Genomic DNA, 25,605 nt, shown 5'->3' with positions numbered 1-25,605 from the left:
CATTATTTTCTCAATCTCGCAGCCCATCAGCTGTCGTCTGACAACAAATCTGGGGCTTTCTGTGTAGACAGCAGATTTCCAAGTTTCTCCTCACAAAACACAAAGAGAGATACTTTTTGGAGGTGTTCTAGGTCCACAGCAAATGAATGTAGATGAATTAAAAAGTCTATAGCCGATGCATTTTGATCAATGTGCTTTGCCTCCTTTGATCGCCACATGTACTGTGCATGCGACCAAACCCTGCTCAAACATGATTGGTCAAACAAGAAATTTAAACCAGAAAGCTTCTGTTCTCAAAATCGTGTCCCTTGCCTACAGATTCTGCATCTTCACATACAGAATCGGTTTATAGAGATTTTATTTTTCCCACAAAGTGTCTCAACAGCTCTAAATTATTCTTATTTAACCTACATTTACCAGTCAAAGTTAAAGTTGACTTGATTTTTTTTTGTCTTCTCTCTTTCAGGTTACATTTTCTGTCACTGTTCCTCTCCCCGGTCCCGTCTATTTGTCACAACAGGCAACACATCCCAACATGAGGACATACTATTTTTGCACAGACACAGCCAAGGAAATGGAGTCTTGGATGCAAGTAATGACGGATGCTGCACTTGTGCATTCAGAGCCGGTCATAAGGTTAGTAACTGTGTCACTAGTACAGTATAGGCATTTGTAGAGACAGGCAGATTGGGAGATTACAATGGGATGTTTCGCTGAGAAAAAGGGTTTTTGAGTTCTCAAAACAAGCACTAAAGACTTCCTTGGTTTATTTCTTCATCCTGATTTTCTTTTTTAGCATTTGTTCTGCAAAACAAGTGCTTTTAAATCCCCCTGTTAAGCCTTTTAAGTTCTCTGGAGTCAATTCAACGCCCACTTTTGGCATTTCTGGTCTGTGGCTTTGCTGAAGAAGCTGTGGCTTTTCTTTCATATCATGTAACTATTTTTACTACGTTAGTGTAACATACATAAGAATGCCATGTGTATGGTAGACATGCGTGTGACACATGGTGCATGTGTTTTGTTGTGAACAGCTGCACCGGTGGATCGGGATCACTGCCTCATCAGGATTGGGTTATTTCCTTTCCTTTTTTAAAACAGTGTTACGTGTCTGTCATTTGGCAGCGTGCCGGTCTAATGCCCTCTTTTTACATGGCCGAGCAGAGGCGTAATGGTAAAGTGCTCTGTAATTACACAGAGCGGCAGTGCCTGAAATCCACTAAATAGCATTGTTTGATGTGATGCTGTTTCAGGACTATTTATGGTAACGGCATTGTTATATATATATATATATATAGTTAAGGATTCCTATATTTGTTTTGCATCTTGTAGTCTCTGCACTATTACCACATATTTTAAGCTGGTGAGTAGTTATTGGGGTTTTTCCTTTCTTTATTAAAAAAGAGTGCTTCAGTTTACACTTGAAAAGTTTGCTCTAAGATTTCTCCGCTGCTTTTTTAGATTCTTTCTTTTGCTGTTCAGTCTTTTTTCTTCTGTGCTTGGATTCTTTGGTTCACATCTGAGTGTGAGCGCAGGGTTTTGAGTGAAAGTACAAAATGGTATGTGTGCATGTTTATGTGCAAAATCTGAATGTGAACTCAATAAGTCTTCCTTTCAAACTGAAACACCACCTTCTTGAATAAAGAGAGGGGAAAAAGTCAGTTACATTAACCTAAAACCTAATTCTTCTCGGACTTAAAGGGTTAAGTCTTTCTAAAATCAAAAGTATGAGTTTGAGACTCTCATAGGGTTAAATGTGTTTCTCTACTGGGCTGGTGGAGCCACAGAAGGCTGCAGAAGTCATTATGTGAATAGTGTGGCTATTTAAAAAGAGGATACAAGTGGAAACTGTGAAGGAATGCCTTTCCCGCTGCCCTCTTATTGCTAACCCAGTGAGCCGTGCTGCTGAGGGGGAATTTGAAGAACTTTGAAGTTGTGACCTTGAGTCCTTCTGATGCCAAGGAGTCATGGTGTCTATTACCACTTGAGACCTCCCTAATGACAACAGAGTTGTAGGTGGGTCTTCTAGAGAGGAGGTAGAGGAGAGCTGCAAATGGATTACTGGGGCCAGAGCACCACCTCTGAGACGTGCCCACAGAGGCAGTGTTTTATTGGGGGATATCCGATTTCCTTTTACACGCTCGACCTCCCCTGGCAGCTGGAAGAGACATTGTGCACCACCAACCTTTTTCCGTGGCACTTTTATTTTAATTTCAGATCATTGTACGGGTTTAAAAAGGTAGGGCCTTAGGTCTGCACAGTATGTTTTACCCATACTCAATATCGTGTCTCTAACTGGGGATGTGGCACAAGAATATCCCAGCTGCCAATTTTTATCTAATATAGTTATCATCCTCCCATCACTGCCAAGGCAATCTCATCTTGCTTTTGGATCTTACTGCGTTTGAGATTATTCCTCTCACCGTACTCAGACTTTCTCTTTTGTCTTTTACAGGTTGGACAGACTAAAAGTGGAGCAGTGCGGCCCTCAAGAGATCAACCACGTGGCCAACCACAGGCCACCGCTCACACAGCCCGAAATCCAGAACAACGAACGCAACCGAGAGGTCGACCTCGAGTGCACTTTGTCAGTCACCCCAGACGCGGCAGAAGAAGAGAGGAAGCAGCGAGATGCGGAGCGCTACGGCTTCCATAAGGAGGGGGCGGAGCGCGAGCGTCCCCTCACCAAGATCAACAGCATCAAACTGCAGCCCGCCCAGGCAGCGGCTATCAAAGCCAACATTGCCTCGCCACAGACCCCAACGGAGATGGATGGGCCCCATCAAAGCCCGCAGGTTAACGGATCTGGTGACCAGTTTCCAGCTGATGGAACCAGAGTCCCTCCTCAGCGGAGTCCCAACTATGAGCCGGACCGCAACCTGAGTCGTACCAGCTCTATGCAGCAGCTGGAGCAGTGGGTTCGCACACAAAGGGTGCGCAGCCAGGACGACGACACCAGGAGGTTGGTTTGATTATGTGGCAAAATTAAATATTACTGTTTCAGTTATTTCATTGTGTGACCTCATTAATGTGTGTCAGGAAAGGAGAAAAAAAAAACCCAGCACACACTGTTTTTAGGTTATTGCACATGAGGCTGATGTTGTCCTACTTCAATAAGAAGGGGAACTTGGCTTAACTGCTGATTCAGACAAGAGGGATTCTCCTCAAGCGCACACATACAGTTCTTTCGACTGACACTGATTTTCCAAAGCTCCTCAGTCCCATTGCTTTTTAAAGCTGTGTTGTTTAAAAACCAGGGCATTCACACTCTCCTCACCACGATATAATCACTTTAACACTCGAGAGTTTCTGTTGATTTTCTCCGTCTGGCCCCCTCGTATAAAGTCCGCGGAAGTCCAGAGACGTGAGAAAACAGAGCAGGAGATCTGAGAGAAATGAAAAAATAACTACAAAAATAACAAATATCTCAGGTTTAAAAAACTAAGATGTCAAGAGAGTTTGTGGTGTTAATGTGCTATAAACAAAAACATGAGGTCTCTGGAACAGAATCAGTAGGTTACATCCAGCCTCTACCTGCTGCACCACCCCGCACCTGAATCCTGCTGCTGCTGTTCATCTGTTAAAGGCAACGTCTGGAGAAAGTCCGGATCTACACGATCCTCCGTAGATCATGTCTGAAAACGGCTTAAGTAGAACTAGGGGGTGAAGAATGGCCAAGCAGAGCCAGAATAACTGTCTTCCTCTGACCATGCAGTGAGAGTCCCAGTTTTAATTGGTCCTGATTAAACTCTCACCGTGTCCGTCTGCCTGTCCGTCTGCCTGTCCGTCTGCCTGTCTCGCCATCTGCTCGCCCTGCTTGTGCTCATGTTTGACAAAGCCTTGCCTCTTTTTTCGCCCAATCACACCCTGAGTACATTAATTTGAAAAAATGGGCACACACCTGCTTTGAGTAAGACCTTGAGAATGACTAGACCTTGACGCTTCCCATTCTTCCTCAGTCTCTGTTCGTCAGCCACAAGCCTTTTTTTCTTAAATGCTACTGGGTTTTAAAAAGCAGAGCTCTGACTTTGAACATTCTGTGGAAGTGGAGCTTTTCCTTGGTTCTCTCTATCTACTGGAAACACACAGAAACTAAAAATATTCACTCTGTAACCAACTGTTAAATCATACTGTGGTCAACTTGATTGATGTCATGTTGTGCTATTCAGACACATCCAGAGCAGAGGATGTGAATCCAATTTGAATCTAGACTGGTGATGCTTCGCAACTACATGTGACACTGGCAGCCATTTGAGATCAAGATCAGGGACTGTAATATAAAAAGATGAGGGTACAACAACTTCTTAAGTCTTAAATCTTAAGTAAAAACTTGATAAATAAAATAATAAATAGATGAACATAATACAAACAGACATTATGATGGTGCACACGACTGAATGAAATTACACATTGAATAAAGAGATAAATAAGATGTGAACCGACATGTGAATTATTGCTGATATTGGATGAAATTGTCGAGATGTGGATAAAGATATCATAAATGGTGTATTATAATGTCGGATTAAAGGGAAGGGAAGTCTCTTATTTGTGTGCACTGAACACATAGAAGATGAAGGTGTAGTTTAAGAAGTGAAGTCTTTACTCATAGGTCATACACAAAGTCAGAATCAGGTAAATCATTACATGTAAGGAACAGACAAAGATCCATGATCCAATAATACTTGTAAGGGTCAAACACGAGGAGACAGCACAAGGAAGAACACAAGACAGCATGAGAACACTAAGAACAACAATGACACTCAGACAGAGAATATAGGGGGTTTACTGGTGGTAACACAGGGGCGGACAAATCAGCTACAGGTCAATGAAATCAGTTCAACTGCCTATTGATGATGGTGATCGGTTCTTTCTCCCCAGCATCACGTCGTACCAGACTCTGCCTAGAAACATGCCAAGCCACCGGGTCCCCTACATGCCTCATTATGGAGATGGCTACCGCAGCATGCCCAGGAATAGCATGGCACAGCGGGACAGCATCTGCAGCATGTCGCCGTCGCTGTACGAGCAGGTCTTGGGTTCCATGCCGGCCGACAAGCGCCGCTCCATGCGCGACGATACCATGTGGCAGTTGTACGAGTGGCAGCAGAGGCAGGCGTACACCAGGCCGCCGGGGCTCTACGGCAACATGGCCAGTCCCAAGACCATGATCAACCTGTCGGACCACGTCGCACCGAGCCACTCCATTCCCCCCTCACCCTCCCACGGCTCGCTGTCCATGTACGGTGGCTACTCCCCGATGCGATCCTACAACATGAACAGCGGTCATTCTGAGGTCTCCTCCCCCGTTTATAGACGAGACATGAGCATCGACAGACGTCATAGGCCGCAGCTCAACAAGGTCAGTTCAGGCAAACAAACGCCAAGAGGTGACAACAAAACAAAAGAACATTTCCCACAAAATATGTCATAAAAATCAGAAGCAAGATCTCTTTTCACAATGGTTGCTAGAATATGATTATAACTGTTTACGTTGAAGCTACTTCTGAAGAAATCTCCCTTCTAAGTAATTACACATGTACCTTTGATTGTCCAGGCACCAGATCATGTGCGTAAAGAGCGTTATGTTTTTAAATATGAATGTTTCGGATACAACAAGGAGAGATAGACCCAAGGTCCATTTACTAGCTTCACAATGTTTTCAGTGTATTGCGCAGCAACAAAAAAAATGTAATATTTGTGGTGACAGAAATCTGAGATGGATGTATTCAGTCATTTATTATCCCAGGTGGAAAACTTGGCTTGCACTCAGGAACACAAAATGTATGATAACATGTGCATGAATAAGAAAGTAAATGACTCCTATAACATACTAAACAAATTGCACCACCACAATCTTGGGACTGAAATTGCTAAAATGCCACTCTGTACAAAATATTTGTGTTTGGGTGAATCCAGTCCATGGTGTAACTGACAGTCATGCTTGTTTGTGTGTGACTGTGTCCTGCAGTATGGTTACCCACCTGACAGGAGGTCCATGCCCGCAGGGATCCCAGTCCAGAATATCACTGCCCAGACTCTGCAAGGCAAAACAGTAAGTCCTCGTCTGAGTTGTCCCCTCCTGTGTCCTTCACTGTCTTCAAAGGCTGAGTCAGTGAAGAAACGTGCATGAATTTCTGTAAAATGCACCACCCAGTAATTTCACGCCTCGGTTGCTCTATACACACGCACAAACACACACACACACTCACACAGGTAGGGAAACAAGGCTATTTTCATAACATTACCTGCCTGTTCCTCTTTCTGTCTCTCATTTCCCTCCAAGACAGAGACAGAATCTTTGGACGTAGATTTAGGCAGAAATTGAATGTATGTTCCAAGTGGTAGGATTTAGCGTGCGTTCACTTCAGGAGCTCCTTAGACTCTCTTCACATCAGTGGAGACTTAAGTCAGATCAGGAATTTATTTCAAAGCCGTACACGGTGCTGTGTCCTCACAGAGCTGGGAAACTGTGAACTGTGATTGTGTAATAAATGCTAAACTTTCCTGTCTTGAGTGGACCTGTAGAATCTGCCTGCTGCTGACAGTGATAGCACCCTGGATAATCTTGTGGTCCTGAGCTGCATGAACACTCACTACCTGGATATAAACTCTTCACCTGTCGGGTGCCTGACGCCTCTAAAATCTCCTGTCCTGGTGTGTTCTCTCCTTTCCTCTCCCGCCCCCCCCCTGCGGTGTATCCCTGTTCCACTGTGGCTGTATGTCCCTCCCTCCCTCCCTCGCAGCCTGAGGAACTGACTCTGCTGCTGATAAAGCTGCGGCGGCAGCAGGCAGAGCTAAACAGTATCCGGGAGCACACTGTAGCACAGCTTATGCAGCTAAACATGGATGGTGACAACCCAAAGGTCAGGCCCCAAGAGATGCCTCCGCAGGCGTGTGTGTAATCGTGTGGTGTGTATGCCATCTTTACCCACGACCATTATCCATCTTGATCCGGAGTATTTTTTTTTTGTCTTAACACATGGCTGACTTAAGGGGAAAAGCACTAAAGTGGGCATTTTCTCCGTAAATCATAGACTTTGGCTCGAATTGCCCTCTCAGCATATTTGGGGATCAGCTACTTTAGAAATCAGCTTTTTCCAAAATGTGTGAAATGTCTCGAGACAAAAAAGACTTAGTTTTAAAAAACTTAAGATCCAACTTGTTACAAATTTATGACATAGTCCCATTAGGGCAAGCAGCTGATTGAGCCATTTTTTCTGCCATGAAGAGTCCAGACAGATGTTACCCGGAAATGAAGCTTAAAGCCACTGGCGAGCTTAAAAGAGCCAGAGGCTAAGGAGGTTAAGACCACTGGCAAACGTTAATGTTAATTCAGGATTTTTGCATTTTAAGTCTCCTGTGAGACGACAGATTTGACTGTCACTGATTTAGGTCAAGCAGGCGTGAGGTGGAGAATGGTTGAGATTGTGTGATACGGGTCAGTAATGACTTCGGCTTTTGCCAACTAATGTTTTACTATTAATCTAATCTTCATGTACCAGTTTTGCTAAAAATATGAATGCCTTACCTAATGTAGGAGCAATTTGCCTGCACTAGTTCAAGACAGTACATGGCCATTTGATCATTATAGTTCCTTTATATAGTGCATCTGGTACCTAACCTAATTTTTCCACCATGACTGGTCCTACCCTCCTTTCTTCCTGGTTATCTTTGGGTACACTGTACAGGACATGCCTGTGTGTGTTAATCTTTGTGCGTGTGTGTGTGTGAGAGAATGTGTAAGAAAGAAAAACTGAATTTCACTTCTTTTGTCTTACTCTCCTGTTGCCTTTTTTCTTCTCTCTTCTTTGCTGCTGATGCTAGAATGACATACTCTCTCACCACCTCCAAAGGAACCTCATGTTTTTGGACAATCAGGTGGGGTAATGCATGAATGCATGGCCCTGTCTCCTCTTGACATGAACTGAACTCATATAATGCTTTGCTATTGTTAAAATAAGACTAATATAATAAACATTGTTGTTATATAGAGATAACTATGGAGCAGTGTTTCATTACCAAGCATTTTGGCCTATGCTAGTTTGGAGCTCCTGTCTCTAGATGGGCCATTTAATTCATAAGTTCATCTGAATACACACCCTGCACTCGCTGTCAGCTTTACTAACTATTCTGTGTAGTAGGGGCATGTGGACAAGCTTCAGTGCCTGCAAATAGTTTTTTTTTAAACTATAATCTTTTCTTTGAGAATTTGAGTAATTACGAAAGTGCTCTTTTTGAACACACAAAAACACACTACACGTTATGAAAGGAGCTGACCCCAGATTTGTGCACTGATTAAGATATATGTATTTTTGCTACATGTAGTACATTCGATATTTTCAGCAATATAATACATGAACTGCGTGTTTTATTTCCCTAATTTTATTCTAGAGCCTGGTCTTTCAGTTTGAGAGCAGGACTCGTTGATTTCACGTTCAGATTTTGTACTGCTTTCACTCAAAACCCCGTGCTTGCACTCTAATCTGTTTGGGCTTGGATTTGCTATGCTTGTGCTGAAACTGTTATTTTTTTGTTGGTTGGACAGATTTCCTGCGCTTCCTGTTAGTCAAGTTGCTTCTGTGCACACTTGGAATGTCTGCTCTTGGATTTTGTTCTTATGCGCTTTGAGAAGCGCTGAAGCTGGAGCGCAGGAAATCTGTCCAAGCAACAAAATATGAGTGCAAGCGCATGGTTTGAGCACAAACCTGGGCTTTTTAGGTGTGAGAACACAAAATCAATAAGTCCTGCTCTCAAATTAAAAGACCATGCTCTTAAATAAGGATAAGAAAGAAAAAAAACATAGAAGTGGAAAGTGCTTCCATTAATAAGTAAGCCTCTTGGAGTTTTGCTCGACAATGTGTTGATGCCGGTTTGAGGATTTCTTATTGCCTCTCTTGCCGTATCCATCCCTGTTCATGGTGGATGCACACGTTGGTGTTTGAGTCTGCTTAATGAGAGAGAGCTTGAACGAGTGAGGGTTGTCTCAACATTGTGGGTGTGTTGTCTCTGAAGTGAATGACTGCTATAAACTGACACTTGCTGTATCGCTCCTCTCCACACTGGACAAGATGAAGGAAAATGACCCTTTAATCGTCATGACTCACTCTCTGATTGAGAACTCTGCCCCGAGGCCTCAACTTTACCAGCAAGTAAGGCCAGCTCATAGACTCTGCGCCGCCTCATCCTCACCGGTCGCTGTTGTCCCTTTTTGGTCTGTTGTGCAATGCTCCTCCTTCAATGTCCGAGTCCCCGTGGCATCTTGAGACCGGTCTCCCCTGTATTGTGTGTTTTGCCAGCACCCCCTCATCCATTGCTTTTTGACTGTTCCTCTCTTATTACGAAAAGACATGCCAAGTATGGGCATGACTTGTTTGCTTCACTGTTCAGTTGAATCCCCTCCTCACTCTCAGGTTTGGCTGAATACTGTTTAGATGTTGTGATGTGTTTAGAAAGTATTCAGCCTGCTGTCGGACTAACCTGAATCAGAAGTTAAAGCTGTGGTCACACACTTAGCATTTAGATTTCAAAGTCCTGTACTTGTTATTCATCTAGTTTTGTCTAGCGCCCCAAACAGTGAAGGTCAGAGTGTGATTTTTCATAAGCATTTGCAGAATGTCTTCTCTCTCATCAGCCACCTGGTCTTGGCAGGAGGTTTCTAATTAGCTGAAGATAATTCTGCATTGCCAGACTTGTCTCTTCAGTTCCTTACCAAACACTGAATCTATTTGTGAGGAAATAAACACCCAACTTAAAACCTGCCAGGGATGGTTTGTCTGCAGGATTTTTCTAAATCAGGGGCCGTAAAGGGGCCACAATTTGCACGGGGGGGGGGGACATATAATTGTATGTATAATACATACAATTATATGTCCAACATCAGTGTAAAATTCCTTGTTCAGTAAGGTGCACATTAAAGTCAGTCCTTGTTTGTTGTTAGCTCTACAGCTTTGAGCAAAAGTCGCATATCATTGAATATTTATTTAATATTTTGATAATTGTTCCTTGTTCAAGCACATTCAAAATGACTACTGACAGGACAGGGGCACTTCAAGGGCCAAAAAGATTTCAGCCACGGCCCTGCCCCTGGATCTGCCCCTGCTTTTATGGTTTAATTTAAGTAGAACATTTTGTTAATTGATATTCATGTTTCTGAAACAGATGTGTAACTCCATATCCTGTTTGAAGTTCTCTTGCGGTCTGCTCTTTTCAACAAACCCTGTTGTTAGCGGATGTCAGACTGGACATACTTGAGCCAGTGACTAGACTTTATACCAAATAAGACCTAATTAAGTCAGGGGGCCACTGCTGAAGATGAAGACAAATGTTTTCAAAATAAACTTTCTCCTCCCTTTTTACCTGTCTTCTTCATTCCGTCCTCTTCACCCTCTCTTTCATTCTGCTGATGGAAAGAAAAAGAGAGCCGGCTTGTTGTTTGTGACGATGGCTGTGACATCACTTTGCCACTTTTGAAGTTTAAAAGTGCCGCTGAAGACCGCTCCCACCCACCTTCACCCTGTTGTCCGGCATTCCAGCCCAGCAACAGCTGCATTCCCACCTGTTCAGCTGCTGGAAAACTGTCTCCCTCTTCCTCCTCCTCATGTCACACGTAGTCCACACAACATCACAGCGAAGCCCTCGGAGCTGTGGAAGTATCTGCATGTTCTGTGTGGAATGCAATGTGGTTCTGAGGTCCCACCTGCTTTAACTGTGTTCTGTGGTTTAACTGAGGAACAAGGTGTTAGAAGAACGTGTGTGTGACAGAGTGCAGGTGTGAGGGTGGAGTCTGAAAGTATTTTTGACAGTGAGATGTTTGTAGTTGTTTTGACTCTGTTGGCCAGCATGTTGGATTTTAAATTGAATAATTCCATTTAAATCGCAGAGTAATGCACCTAAACATACTCGACAAGCAAAGCAACCATTTTTTTCTTGAGGGAAACAGAAATGTGATCTGATTTATGATATGATCACATGTTTAATGAGCTGAAGAACGCACTAAAGGCCAAAACGAGCAAGAAGAAAAGATGCTCCAGCTCAGTTCACTTCTGGCAGAGCATCACAGAGGAAGATATCTGCTGATGTCTGTATAATTCGGATGTGATGATTGTTTAATTAAAATGCATGCCGACCTTTTAATTGGTCAAAAATGTAAATTAAACCTAAACGTTGGTGCTATACCAGTAAAGTCATTATTTAATTTCATATCCAGTGAGTGAACAAACCCAAAACAACACAGAAACATGTCACTGTCCTGATACTATTGACTGCACTTGTGTACTTTTAGAAGACTGTGAATGATGAAGTATTATGTGATGAATACATTACTTGCAAACATGGGATCCAATGCAGTTAAAAACATTTACTCTGCTTGTTTATTTTTTTGGTTTTCAAAATAAGATTATTTACATTAAAACAAGAAAAAGTAGAGATTGTCTTTTTGTTTGCTGTAACTTTATACTACTTTCGTTTAGGCATATTAATAGTATAAACATACAGTATTAACTGAAGTGCAGTCTTATATTTGCATCATAGTGAGACTTCCTGTATTTTGATGAGTATATTTCCGCTTGGATTAATACTAAATTCCTGTTTATAATAGTTGTAAGCATTATGAGTGTTTAAACATCCCAACATGCTCTGTCGTTAGTTTTTATTCTTGAATTGATGTTGCACTTGGACTCAAAGCAGCCTGACCGAGTACTTGGAGCAATTAGCTGCAGAGCATGTACTGGATAAAACACAGTTGTTGGATACAGTTTATGCGCTGACTCCAGACATTAGTAGGTAATATCGTTTTACATGCCGCCATCCCATCGCATTTCCAAAACACAAAAAAACCCACCACTTTGTGCTGATGGAGACAAACCAGTGAGGCTGATGTAACATGAGGCACCAGCATCATCAGGGGAGAGACTGTGTAGACTGGCTGCTCTCCCTGTTGTTGGTTTGCTAACTTAGATGGTCTGAAATGAAAGTCTTTACTCAGGGACTAATTCTGAGGCTCAGAGAGAGAGAGAGAGAGCCTCGTCGTGACACTGCATTAGATCTCCACTTTTTTTGCATTTGCACATTTGTCATCTCTTTCTGACGTCCTGTGTTTCTCCACAGCTGGGTCAAGACGACTACAGAGAACACGCCTACACGTTCATGCCAGGAGAAATGGACATTGATGTAAGTCCAGTGTGACGTGATGCGACACACGGCACGATGCTCCGTTCAGCTGCTCACAGTCAGTCCCAACTCTTTGCCGTTTTCTCTTTTAGAGCAAACTGAGCCTGCTGTGTGAGCAGGATAAAATGGTGGGGACACACGAGGAAAAACTTCAGCAGCTGTACAGAGAGAAGGTGACTAAACACAGCACATCTGTCTTCTTCACAATCTCGCACTGTTTACAGGGGTGTGGTGTGGTGTGGGGCCAACTGGACAAAGAATAAACCAAACAGAATACACAGTTTACAGTGGTTGAGTACTAAGAATAGCCTGAGTTCATTTCATGTGAGAAAGAGAGAAAACCTTAACTGTCTCCATCCTGAGTAATTTCTGATTTACAGGGTTGTGTTGTTTTTGTTGGACTGAATAGAGCCCGACTCATGTATCGGTTGGCCAATAACAGTCAGCCAAATATGAGCCTTTCACAGACATATCTGTAACACTGTATATGTTTGCTAAAATGCGTAGATACGAAAACCTTTATTTTACAGAATAAACAATGCAAAAAATGTGTTTACAGTTGACCTAAAAAATGTCTATTTTTCTTGGGTCAATTTATATTTATGTGGTTGTGTTTTTCTTATATAAATAGTTATTTATAGTAAAACTGTAAACATCACGCCTCAATAACACTCCTTTGTCTGTATATCTATCAGCCGATACATCATCTATCATCCCTCATATCAGCATTAGCTGCCAAAAATCTGACTACTAAACTCAACAATAATGTAATGCATAATGTAGCTTAACATTGGAGTCACTTATGCAGTTACTTGAGAGTTCATTCAACATGTTTTATTTTGTTGAATGAATATATAAACATTGTTTTCTAGCTCATTTGTTATGTTTCATGTTGTTAGAGATTAAATATCTGAATGTTTAGACTGTTGACAAGACGAAAGAAGCAAATGAAAACTATACTATTGGCTCATAAAAGGGCTTATGGGCTGAGATGGTCATTAGTTTTGATATTTTTTATAAATTAAACAATCGCTTCGTTAAGATAAAAGTAATATGCAGCCAGGCTTTTTCTTTCTTTCTGGAAGAGATATGTGAGCCAAAAACGAGGTAAACATAAAAGTGTTGGAATCCCTGCCACAGGCTGAAATAATAATAATCATCTGATAATGTTTGCTAAAGTTAACTGATCTGAAAGGTTATGTGTGTATTTGGTATGTTGTGTGTTACTTCAGCACACCCTTGAGACGGCGCTGCTGTCCGCCAGCCAGGAGATCGAGATGGGCTGCGATAACTCTGTTGCCATGCAGAGCATCATCCAGCAGCGAGACTTACTGCAGAGCGGCCTGCTCAGCACCTGCAGAGAGCTGTCCAGAATCACTGCTGTGAGTCATACAACCCATTCCCACACACAAACACATCCTCTTTCTGCAGGAGTGCTATTATGACTAACATTGTCATCGTATCTCTCCCATCGTATCTCTCCCAAACCAGGAGTTGGAGCGCTCGTGGAGGGAGTACGACCAGCTGGAGGGAGATGTGACTCTGGCTAAGAACAACCTGCTGGAGCAGTTAGAAGCACTGGGAAGCCCTCAGGTAGGATCACTCTGGAGAAGGAGGCTGCACTACTTCGTTGTTTCACCACTTGGGCTGTCTAACACTGGCATGGCATATAGTCAGGCTTTGGTGGAATAACTTGTTTTCCTCAGTGCTTCAAAGAAAGCTAGAAGTGTGGCAGCTTCCCTTGAACAGCTTTTTTTTGTCTACACTTTTCTTGACTTTAGGGAAAAAGTGTGTGCACCTGTGTCCTTAGCTGGGTGTGGATGAGGGGAATACAGAGAATTAAGAGCAGTTCTTAATTAAATCTTTCTTTTATCTCGTCCTTCATCATGTAAACACAGAGAAAACCCAGCTAACACTTATTCCTGGTCGAGCCGGAGCAGAGGCTCGCTCAGATTAGAGAGGTCAGAGGACCAGCAGGGAAGCTGTCAGTTGTCTTCTTAAGTGCCTTTCACACTCTGAGAAACCCTATCATCAGTAAGGAGGAGATAATTAAGTGTCAGTTTCTCTTGCTCCTCTGTTCTCCCTTCTTTCTCCAGTCTATCTTTAACCCTCTTCTCATCACTCCACTTTGCTGATCCCGTTCTGAGGGTAATATTTCTCACAAAGCTCTTGCAGGAGCTAGAACAGATCAGTGTCTGCACTGACTGCACACCTTAGCAGACACATGATCTCCCCTCTCACTATTCCACACTCTATCTTCTGCATAATAATCTTACTTGATTATAAACTTGAGGTGAATCTCCAGGTAATGTTTGGTGATTTGTGAACGTCTCTGTGTGTTTTTTCAGACGGAGCCTCCCAGCCAGCAGCACGTCCACATCCAGAAAGAGCTGTGGAGGATTCAAGATGTGATGGAGGCCCTCAATAAACACAGAGCTCAGAGAGATGCTGCTGATGGGATGGGCTTCTATGGGCCCAAGAACAACTTCAGTAAGCACCTAAACGAGGTGAGGCACAACTGACTGAGAAAGTCATTTATCAAACAAAATGTTAATTTCCTGGGTCCAACTCATTAAATGTGAGGATTTTAAAAAAATCTTCCAAGCAATTACATTTTAAACAACACATTAAAGCTGCTTTCAGCCCCTCCAGATAATTTCAGGCAAAGGGGCTTTATGTGAGAACGAAAATATCTGAGTCAGTTGTTTTGCGGACGTTCTTCTGAGTCGTGCCCCTAGTAAGAACTCTATAGAACGTCAGAGTGAGCCCATGTGAGAACCCAGCAGGAGATTCTCCGGAGGATTCTCCACAAGAAAATGGGTGCGTTGATGATGTTTCTAACATGTGACAACGCAAAACTGAGAGAGAAAAGAATACAAATATCTCGTGATGAAATGTGTCATACATGTAGAAGACTCAAACGAAGATGTCAACTTGGAAAAACAATTAGATTCCAAACAAAAGCATGAGATTTCCTCAGTGGAATGTATAGACTATTTTTCTGCATACTGGGCCACCCCTCACCTGAACGCTCTAGACATTTTCCTGTTGTTAAAAAGCGTCTGACCTGGAGAACCTCCTGCTGCATTGTTCATTTGTGAAAGGAAATCTCCAGAGAAAGACTGGACCCCATCGTGCGGACATTCATGTCTGATATAATTCACCCACATCTCTTCCAGTCGTGTATTTGATGATGATCATAAGCCGGGGGCTCAAAATGCCAGCTCTGCTCATGAGCACTGTGAGTCACTGGTATTATTAGAGTGGATGTGTCCGTCATGCTCGAGCAGCATGTGGAGCCCTCTCTCTGGCTAATCAGCTGCTTTACCCGTCCTGTGGGCCAGAGTAACCCGGTACCAGATGGTGGTCGCCCTGAGCGTGCGTGGCGGCGCCATGTGTCACCTTCCTTCTTGTCCAGTCATGCCATGTATAATCCCCAGGAGGAGGACTCGGCACCCCCACGGCCACCTCTACCCCAGTCCTACGAGCCCAACCCCCCCCCAGTGCCCCCCGTGCCCTCTCCCGCTGGTGTTCGCCCTTCAACACTCCACAGGGCGGAGGAGAGGAAGGCCAGTCACAAGAATGGCACGCACAGTGTAAGCGCGCTTGCATTGACCCCGCCTTCATCTTTGTCATCGCACGCCATTGCTCGCTGTGATGGTTTTCACCTTCATTTTGATGGACATTCCATGTTGTCTCAATTGTTTTTGGTTGGATCATCTGTTTTTTTCACCTGATGCCATATTTCCCTCATGTTTATTTTTTCAGTTAGATGAATGAAGCCTTGTTTGTTTTTGTTTCCTTGTTTTAATTGAATTGTGCTGCTTCATTTTCTGTTTCTGTGAATAAACGTAGCTGCTCTACTTGTGTCCTGTCCATGTTTGCAAATTAAGCCACGTCTGAGTTTGAATGTTTGCTGCTTACTTTTATTTATTTGTCTGTAAAACAGTGGTTCAAACTCTCACTACGTAAGCCTTTTTTTTTTCTTCAAGCTGTGTTTTATTTTTGATTTTAACATTGCCCTGTCTTTACCACTGTCACCACAACCAAACTCTCCCTCACTACATCAGCACTGTTTAATCTTTCTGATGTTCCTCTGCAGGGTCCAGACTACAGGCTGTATAAGAGTGAACCCGAGCTCACCACAGTAGCTGAAGTGGATGAGAGTAATGGAGAGGACAGATCGGAACATCCGTCTGACAGAGAACATCCCGGAAACAAAGGTACGTAAGAATAAAATAAGAACAGGCAACATGATGCCACTTTCTCATAACTATGTGTTTTCTTGTGATTCCCAGTAAATTATAAATCATACACCGAAAAAATCAACTGTTTCTGTTGGATTGTTGTGTGATATCTGTGTCCAAGTGCGGACATTTTTCAAGATGCTGTGTCTCTTGCTGTAATTGATCTCAGATGGTGGAATAGATTAAAACAAAGTTTGTCCTTTGCTGGTGTATGCTAACGATAGCTAGCTAGACTTAGCTGGGCCGCACCGAAGCAATAACTGTGTGAGGACCGCAACGACTGAAAAAAAAAAAAAACTTTATGTAAGAAGCAGATTCCATCCCTTTTTTCCTTCTCCCAAAGTTTACATGATAACTAGCTAGCATCTCATAATACCTACCAGCACCACTTATGCTGGCAGCAAGAAACCATATTCGGTGGCAAACTGACATGCAGTAAAACCTGTTAAACCAGTTTAGAGCACTGTTATCACTTTGACCCAAAAAACAAATACATGGTCAGACTGACCTTAGATCAGTGTATCACATTTGATCTTTCATGTCAGCCAGTGTCCAGCTGTTACCATGGGTACATGGTGACACTACATAAATCCCCAAACTGCTCAGTTTTATTGGGTTGAAATGTGTGTAAGAGCCAGGATCACTGAGTTATTACTTTATTTAGATTTAATGGCACGATACTTTCTCTGTGACAAGATGGATTCGATTTACTTGCAGAGCAAATTGGTCGACATTAGGTGAAAACGGCTGGCAAGGCATAATTCAGGTGTTGTGAGGTTGAATCATTACACTGTAGCCTCAGCAATCAATGGTAACAATAAGCTGATGCTGCCTGCAAATTCTGCTGGGAATTCTGTAATTATCAGTGGAGTGAGCATGATGACATGGTTCAGGGTTAAACTTCAGGGTCTCACAGATACATAGGTTTAATCCTACAGATGGAAAAATATTAATAATCCAATGGATGCGAAAACTCCAGTAGGTGATAACAAGCTTATTATAACACTTATCATTTAAACAACCATTCTGGGCTAAATTACCCCCTTATTGAGTTTCTCTTTTAAACTGGAATTATAGAAGTCGTAATCTTCGTTCGATGGGCATTTTGCGATTTGTTGTTAAGTCTGAAAGACTAAATCAAGAAAGAAAGCTCTTTGACAACTATTGCTTGGAATAATTCACCTTACTTTGAAAAAAATAAAGTTTTTAATGCTCTGGTAAAATCTCTTGAGTCCAGTGCTTTATATGATTTAGTTTAAATTGTATTCATCTATGTGTTAGTCTGTAAATTACTTTTACTGTTGAACCCGTGTAATGCTTTTCTAAGCCAGCTGTCAGTAAAGGATAATGACAAATAATTATGTGCTAGCATGAATAAGTATCTATGAAGAGTTTTCTGTTCCAACATGTACATCCTGTATTTTAGTATTGTGCAAACTAATGCATCTCACGCAACAGTATAAATTTAAAGCAAGAGCTCTGCCATTGAACGTGTTCCTAGGAATGTCCTACCCAGTTGGCATCGTCCCACCCAGAACCAAATCTCCAGTGACTGAGTCGTCCTCCATCGCCTCGTATGTTACGCTAAGGAAGAGCAGGAAGCCTGACCCCAGGATGGTGAGTCCGTGGACCTTTTTTTTTTCTCTGGAGGTGATGTGATTTCTAACAATACCTGTAAATAGATTTGGCCTTTTTTAACCTTTTGGGTTAACACATGGTGTCAGATATTGTCTGGAATAAGCTCTGAAATGTAAAAAGGGCTGCATCTTGTGGCGAACCAGACATTTTGGTTTCTCTGCAGTAACACTACAAATATTAATGTTTAACAAATTCTATTTCCTTTTCTTATCTTGAACTGACAACAACTTAATTTTCGTAAACCTCTTTATTTGTCTGTCCTTGTTATTTAGCTTGTGCTTGAAGCAAACATGTGCAGAAAAGGCCGCTCGTAACGTGGCCAGGGTGTGACTCGTGCTCTCAAACCCACGCTGTCGTAAAATAGATGCCGAGCTGGGTTTAGACAGTTTCCAGCCTCAAACGGCTATCAGCTTAAATATAGAAACCATGTCATTAGTGCACCACACTGTTGGGTGTGTCCTGTTTTTAGTGTGTCTGAGTTGGAAAAAAGATGGACATGGAGTATAAATGAACATGTGTGAAGCGTCAGCAGCACACACATGCTCACACAGTTTTCCCTAGAGGACCTAGAGTGCAGTCTGTGGTTATAAGAGTGTGTCATAGGCCTGTAGAGTTCAGCATGGGCCTTTTGGATCTGAGCCTCTTGAACAATCTGGAGAGGGGAAGTCTGCGTCCTCGGTCTCTGGACTGAATCCAGTTCAGCCGGCCCCTCAGCTGTGGCACAAACCTGAGAGTGAACAACTTCTCCTTAGTTCACTTCACAACATCAGCCATGATCACCGGCCTCTCTCTCTCTCCCACTCAGGCATTAACAGGCCCCCAGCGTCTCTGAGTGCACCCATGTGTGCCAGCAGGAGCGTGCAAAGTAGTCAGGTGGTCTCCATATGCGTTCGCTCACTTTGGTTCTAAGAGAGTGAACATTAAAGAGCCACTTCGCCATCATTATTGTGGTCATTATGTCAATCATGACTGTTTAAAGGGGCAAACGGTTTTTCCAGTGGGTTGAGACAATGGGATTATTCTGCTCGGGCAAGTTAAGACATTTTTTTCAAGAATACTTAGTATTCAGTGCGAGGGCTGCGTTATGAGAAGTGACCCAACCGGATGATGATTCCATTTAGTTCCACACATCAACTGCAGCTCTGCCTAGTAAAAACTTATGATGCTGGCATTTGTGTCCTAGTGATGCGTATCTGATAGTGATGCTTGATTATTAGTTCTACCTACTTTACACCAAAATTAGTGGGTGTATGTGGGTTTTTCTTAAATGTGGGTAAACCCGCTAAAAAGGCGACTAACTCGTTTCACATTACCAGGAAAAGGTTTTCTTTTCTGTTTTCTCCCCTATGTGCTTCATGTTTGAACCGGGAGCGAATGCCGATTGTATCCATTCCCATTGCAGACAAAAGCCAGATGTTAGTGGGTTTTGTCACCAGTGGAAAAGGGCTGCAGTTGAACACACCAACTGTAGTTCTGTCTTGTTTGCCAGTTGGAATTTGTGTCCTTGCTTTGCTTGACTGATCACGATGCTTCATTATTTTGATGCCTGCGTGTCTGTTGTTGTCCACCCTTGCGAACAGGAGCGTCCACACAGCGCAGTGGAGCAGCAGCTGTGTGCTGTGGAGAGTGGTCGGCCCAGGATGAGTGTGGAGGAGCAGCTGGAGAGGATCCGCCGCCATCAGCAGGGGGCCCTCAGGGAGAAGAAGAAAAGCCTCAACATCCGGGGCAGCGGCCAGGACAACACACCCTCCCGCAGTCACTCGTTTACTAAAGGCACCCGCGGCGTGCAGGTATTGGATGACTTATCGCAGCCATTATTTAGACACTTACTCAGCACTGAAGTGGAGTAAAGGTTTAAATTCAATCCTGGAACCCTGTCACGTGATTGAATCTCACTGCATCTGTGTCTTGCTTTTCTTGCGTGTCTTTTCCAGTCCCAGATGAGACGCAGAGATGAGGTGATGAGCTTTGACATTCAGGCGCTGGAGGACTCTCTCAGGGAGCAGGAGGTGGTGAGGGAGCAGGAGACGCCCGCTGAGGAGATTGCACGTCTTAGAGAAGCCTCGCAGGCTGACCACTTTAATTTGGACCGAGAGGTAAGACGCAGCAGCTGGCCGTCTTACTCATCCAGCTGAGAAGGCTAAGATTAGCAGAGGCACATTATTTTACATTGAGTATAAGGGATGTATGGAATAATCAATCTGGAATTATTCAAAGAATTGGCATAATTAAATGGTATTACTATTATGCTTTTGATCTGCTCATTCTGTAAATAAATGATATGGCACTTACCATAACGCCTTATGTTTCCTTAACACAGGGTTTCCATGGTGTCTTTAAAAGTCTAAAAAGTCAATGAACTCCTGACAGTTTATGTTCCAATGTTGATTTTTTCTTGGAGAATGTGGAACAATCTTCTTTGCAATGATAATAATGAGCATATGTCACTTATGGATCATTTTCTGTTTAATTTCTGAATGTTTTTATTTACACTCTAATCCTGCAATGTATTTTTCCTTTGTTAAGAGTGAAATGTTTTCCATTCATCGTATGAAGTGTGCTATATAAAGTGTTTGCTCTCTGGTTGTGTGTTATCAGCTTTCTGTGCCTGATAAAGTGCTGATTCCTGAACGTTACATTGAGTCGGACCCTGAGGAGGCTCTGAGCCCCGAGCAGGAGGCTGACAAGCAGAGGAAAGTCGACCGCATCAAAGCTCTTATAGTAAAAAACAGGTAAACACACATCATCGTGATCCATCACCACTGGTAACAGTTTGATAGCAAAGAAAGATCTGCTGGCATTTCTTAAATCCAATAAGGATGCTGTCTGTGCATGTGAGCAGTGATACTTTGCTGCAGATTTTAGCATAAAATGTTCCTAGATCTCAGGGTTATATTTACTATAATATACTAGGATATATAGAATCAAAATGGATATATAACTTTAAAATATAAAATCATTTTACAAAAGAAACAATGCAGGAATGATTTGCACTTATGTTTATATATTGCATTAAAAAAATGTTTATTTTCTTAATCCACTGTATTTGGTTGTATTTGTGTCTTTTTTTTATGATAAGGTAAAATGGTTCAACTAACATTTTATATATGTATCAGCCAATTTTTCAGGCTTGGACATTTTTTACCCCATAATATCGTTATCAGCATCACCCCCACCCCCCCTTGATCTTTATTGATCAGGCTCTGTGAAGTTTGGGGTCACAGCAGATCATGATCATAGCTGTTTCACAAGCGTCCGTGCTGCCTGCCTGCTCTCTCCATGCAGATCAGTGCCTCAGATGTGCAGAGTAGTTCACGCTCTCATCTTGCAGCTGCTGTGGCATTTAAATCAAAATGTCATCCCTCTTGAGTTGATTTTAAAAAGATAGCTTGTTTATCCAGTGGTAAACACGTTTAGTCTGGAAGTAAGTTTGGAATTAAAGTTGTATATTTTTTTGTATACTGAATTATTTTTGGTATGTTTGCGTGTGTGTGTGTGTGCTCGTGCTCGTAGTATGCATAACGTGTTGCAGAGCACGGGTCTGAGCCCAGAGGAGGAGAATGAGGAGGAGGTGACCATACAGGAGAAAGAGAAGATGATTAATATCTCGTACGAGCTGGCAGCTGAGGCCTCCAAACGCAGCAAGCTGGTAGCAGGTAAGTCTCTGCAGAGAATGGTGGGGGTGGGGGCTTGTTCTTACTTCATGTTGTGCTTAATCAACATGTATCTACTTCCACTGTGCATGTGTTTGGTCATTTATCATTGCTGTCTCAGTTTCTCCATTTATGTCATTGACTTCACTGATTCATTGTGGTTTTTGGCTGTTAGCTACACATACAATTTGCTTTTGTCATTTCTTTTTTGCGCGTGTCATTGTGTGTTCATCATGTTGCTCTGTTTTTGTTTGCAGTGAAAAGCCTGTCATCCTCTTCCCCACCCCCTCCACAGTCTCCTAACACACCCCCTCAGCTCGCTGATGGGTCTCACTTCATGTGTGTGTAGTAGCACCAGTAAGGGCCTTCATCAACCTGTTTTTGTCCATACTCACAATGCTAAAGTGGATTTATTTTGTTTGTTGTCTATGGAGGGGGGGATCAGCATGAAGGGATGCATGAACATTTATATTCAAATAAAGGAAATTAGTCATGTGTTTGTAAAGCTGCTTTCAGATCTGCACTGAACTCCGGATAATCTCCTGAAATTATCTGGAGTTGCTGTATGTGAGAACGCAAATGTCCAAGTCAGAGGCGCCGGACAATCTCTGGAGTTTCTCCTGCCAGCCCACTCGTAGACAATCTGGAAAATGTCCAAGTGAGCTATGTGAGAATACAGCAGGATAATGTCCGGAGGATTCACCACGAGCGAGTGGGCGTGTTGATGAAGTTTCTAACACACGACAAACACAAAACAGAAAAAAACTAAGAGAATATCAATATCTGAGGGTGAAAAAGAGGCATCACACATAGAAGACTCCGTCAAAGTTATTAACTTGGAAAGACGACGAGATTCGAGAGCTTTTAGTGATAAAGGAAGCCACGTGAATTTATATGTTATGTCCTGCCTCCTCCATTCTGCATCACACCTCCGCTGAATGTCCCAGAGATTTTCCTGTAGTTTTTGAAAGTGTCTGACCCGGATAATGTCCTGCTGCGTTCTTCATATGTGACAGACAAAGTCCAGAGAAAGTCTAGGCCCCATTCTCTGGACGTTATCCGGAGTTCATGTCCGAAAACAGCCAATGTAATTTTTGCTGTAGCTTTAGCTGTAGCCACCACTTGTTCTCATCCTGTACATTTCTTTGAGTCTGTGTAGTTACTCACAGTATTTGTTGTTGCCTGCTGATGAACCTTAAAAGGACAGTGAATGGAATGATTTGACTGTTTTCTCACCTTCTCCTACTGCAGCACAGGCTCTGGCTTCAGTAAAAACCTACACATGAAGGAAACAGCAGTGGAAGTATAAAGATGAACCTGTAAACCCAAGGACATCAGCACAAGGCCCACGGCCCACAGAGAGTGACACTTTCCACTCGGTCTTCACCTGTGACTTCTGTACGCTCACTGTGACGTCTCAAGCTCCTGTGCCACCCACCACACCTTTCTCTGTGACACTTCTCTGCAAATCACCTTCAGACCGTTAACGTTGCAGCTTCCTTCTCAGTTGTTTTACGAGGCTTTTAAGTTTAATTTTATTATTTATATGGTTTTATTAGGTCCTTGTTTGAATATGGGCCGATGTCTGTGTGTATATGAGGCTAATAGACCGAGTTCTGTTTTTGGCAATGCCTAATTTTCATGTGTTCAGATCATTTTAGCTCACTTAAGTCTTTTATATCCACTCAATTTGTTTTTCAGACATTGGTCGTCAGCCAACCGTTCATATTTATCCATTAACTATCAAGAACATATGTGGATGCGAGACATAAAGAGACAAACTGTGGATCCTTCCATTGTAATGAAAGGAGGAGCAACGTTATGGCTGCAGACTAAGATTATTTGTAATTTTTTCTTATTTCTAGGTTGTAATTATTTAATAACGGGATCCTCTGCAATCCCTCTCGCATTTTTGCCGACACTTATGTGAATGTTCTGGCTTAAGTCATTCTATACTATTTTTTTTGTTGTTTTTTTGAGAGAGAGATATTTAAACTGAGAGGAGAAAACAATCTGATTTTGGTTCTATTTTGTGATATTTTGGTTTGAAAAAGAAGAATAAAAAAAGATTAGCACATGTAAAAAGCAATAAAAATATGTTTTGTGGATCCAGGATGATTTTTTTGTGTGTGTACAAAGTGTAATTATCAGAGGTTTACTGTGTATATAATGTACATGGTACAGCAGGATGGGAGAATGTATCCAACATGAGGTTACATACTATATTTGATTTGAAAATGTTCATATCCCATCTGTTTTATAACATGTGAAATAAATGTTGCCATTTTTAACGTGGGGTTGCATCTGTGTTCTTTACCACCTGTGTAGTCAGTTGTAATGTTTAAGCCTTTTACACTTGGTGCTGTTCACTAGCTCTAATGCAGCATTCAATGTCAAAACTTATGTTGTTGATATTCACTCAGTCAGGACTTTACAAGTTGGACAATGAGAGCTAAGGCCACCTGTGAAAACAGTTTCCTTAATCTCTACAGATCTCTAATTAATCTCTTCAGGCCCTTTTTAGAATTTTGATTTTAATATTTAAATGTTTATGCTTGAATGTTTAAATGATCAGCTTCATTAGAAATGATGACATCTTAAACGTCCCATTGATAAAAGGAGGTAAACGTGATTTAATGTGAAGGTTCTGTGTTAGTATGAATGATGGCCACTGTAAAAATAGGACTGTGGCTCCCTCTTGTGGTCATTTTGCTGCAGCACCATGTGTCATATTCTGCAACTTTTACCACGTTTTCTCCAACAAGCTCAAGTAAGAGAGCATAGAAAAGAAAACAGGAACCACTTGCTAATAACGCTCCCTTTATTTAAGGGTTCATAGTTGTAACCAATTGTGTTATTAGTTAAGTGAGAAAAAATATAAAGAAAGCAACTTTTGTGGTCAGGTCATGAAAAATACCTGAGGCAGTAATAAATGTTTGTAGTGGATAGAGTGGGTTAAACACTTTGTAGTTAGCTACAGAGTCAAGAAATACATGTTAATACGATATTCATTCTCAATTTTGGTCTAGACACTAACTACAGGCTTTCCTAGAATATAAATGGTATATCATAGTTTCTACCTAACAAATGAGGAGACCATTTAAAACGATCTCTCATCATCTCTCAGTGGATGAGCACCAACACCACTTAACAGCCTGGTAACCCTCAAGCCTATTTAATGCATTGACGTTTAACAGTGCAGGGAAGAGGATGTGTCCAACACGTTCCATGTGTCTGAGCGACTCGTCTTGAATCTCCTGGAGAAGTTCTTCCACTCCAACCTGAGAGACGCTGCAGCCTTCCCATCGACTTGTATGGAGCTGAAAGTGTGGCTGTCAGTAGTCGATGCGTCAGGACTTCCATGGATGATCAAGGAATGGATTTATCAGCATGACATCCTGCTGATGTGGCCTCTGTTGATATTTGAAGGACCATCGTGGGGGGTCTGTTCCTTCACAGGAGGCTGGGTCTACTAAAGAGCCTAAACAGCATTACCTTTTATGGACAAGCTGCATCTCCCTTTCACCGGCCTGACAGAGGATTTAAAGTCACTGGTGTCAAAGAGGTGGAACTTTATAGAACTAGTGGGAGGAAGGAGCTGAGACATGTAGCAGCCACATGGGCAGAAGCTAGGCGGACTCTCACTGCCCACAAGATCACCTGAGCAACACCTTGGAAGTCAGAACCAGCGAGTACAGGTTTCTGTCTTTCCAAGCCTATTGAACCTGCATTGCTGGAGTCAAGCTTATACCCAGACACCCCCAGATGCAGCTCAGGGCCTCAAATGGGCAACTAGGTTGACAGACGGAGGCAGCTGAAGTGCTGGAGCTCATTGCAAGGATGACTCTCAGGCCAGGTTTGATCTGAATGTCTGACTGTTGAAACCACGTGCAGGTTGGAAC

General features: G+C 42.5%; 1 protein-coding gene across 13 annotated transcripts in view; it reads left to right on the top strand.

Moving 5' to 3' along the window:
• Positions 1–23,994, top strand: part of LOC118109553 (pleckstrin homology domain-containing family A member 5) — a 91,476-nt gene extending 67,482 nt beyond the window's left edge. For 2 of the 13 annotated variants that reach the window (XM_035156762.2, XM_035156773.2), the window contains 21 exons: positions 521–636; positions 2,453–2,959; positions 4,876–5,356; positions 5,966–6,049; positions 6,741–6,860; positions 7,822–7,875; positions 9,066–9,146; positions 12,103–12,165; positions 12,258–12,338; positions 13,398–13,547; positions 13,657–13,758; positions 14,514–14,672; positions 15,510–15,761; positions 16,268–16,388; positions 17,914–18,029; positions 19,631–19,840; positions 19,985–20,146; positions 20,649–20,782; positions 21,564–21,706; positions 21,961–22,060; positions 22,955–23,994. In XM_035156762.2, the coding sequence (XP_035012653.1) occupies positions 521–636; positions 2,453–2,959; positions 4,876–5,356; positions 5,966–6,049; positions 6,741–6,860; positions 7,822–7,875; positions 9,066–9,146; positions 12,103–12,165; positions 12,258–12,338; positions 13,398–13,547; positions 13,657–13,758; positions 14,514–14,672; positions 15,510–15,761; positions 16,268–16,388; positions 17,914–18,029; positions 19,631–19,840; positions 19,985–20,146; positions 20,649–20,782; positions 21,564–21,706; positions 21,961–22,052 (3,228 nt within the window). In that variant the 3' untranslated portion in view covers positions 22,053–22,060; positions 22,955–23,994. Of the gene's footprint in view, positions 1–466; positions 637–2,452; positions 2,960–4,875; positions 5,357–5,965; positions 6,050–6,740; positions 6,861–7,821; positions 7,876–9,065; positions 9,147–12,102; positions 12,166–12,257; positions 12,339–13,397; positions 13,548–13,656; positions 13,759–14,513; positions 14,673–15,509; positions 15,762–16,267; positions 16,389–17,913; positions 18,030–19,630; positions 19,841–19,984; positions 20,147–20,648; positions 20,783–21,563; positions 21,707–21,960; positions 22,061–22,954 lie in introns of all 13 variants that reach the window. The other 11 variants (XM_035156765.2, XM_035156775.2, XM_035156766.2 and 8 more) reach the window with 11 other exon arrangements.
• The last annotated feature ends 1,611 nt before the right edge of the window (positions 23,995–25,605 follow it).

This window comes from Hippoglossus stenolepis, chromosome 5 (genome assembly GCF_022539355.2).
Source record: "Hippoglossus stenolepis isolate QCI-W04-F060 chromosome 5, HSTE1.2, whole genome shotgun sequence".
Taxonomy (NCBI): Eukaryota; Metazoa; Chordata; class Actinopteri; order Pleuronectiformes; family Pleuronectidae; genus Hippoglossus; species Hippoglossus stenolepis.
This window is presented reverse-complemented; position numbering and strand designations above follow the sequence as displayed.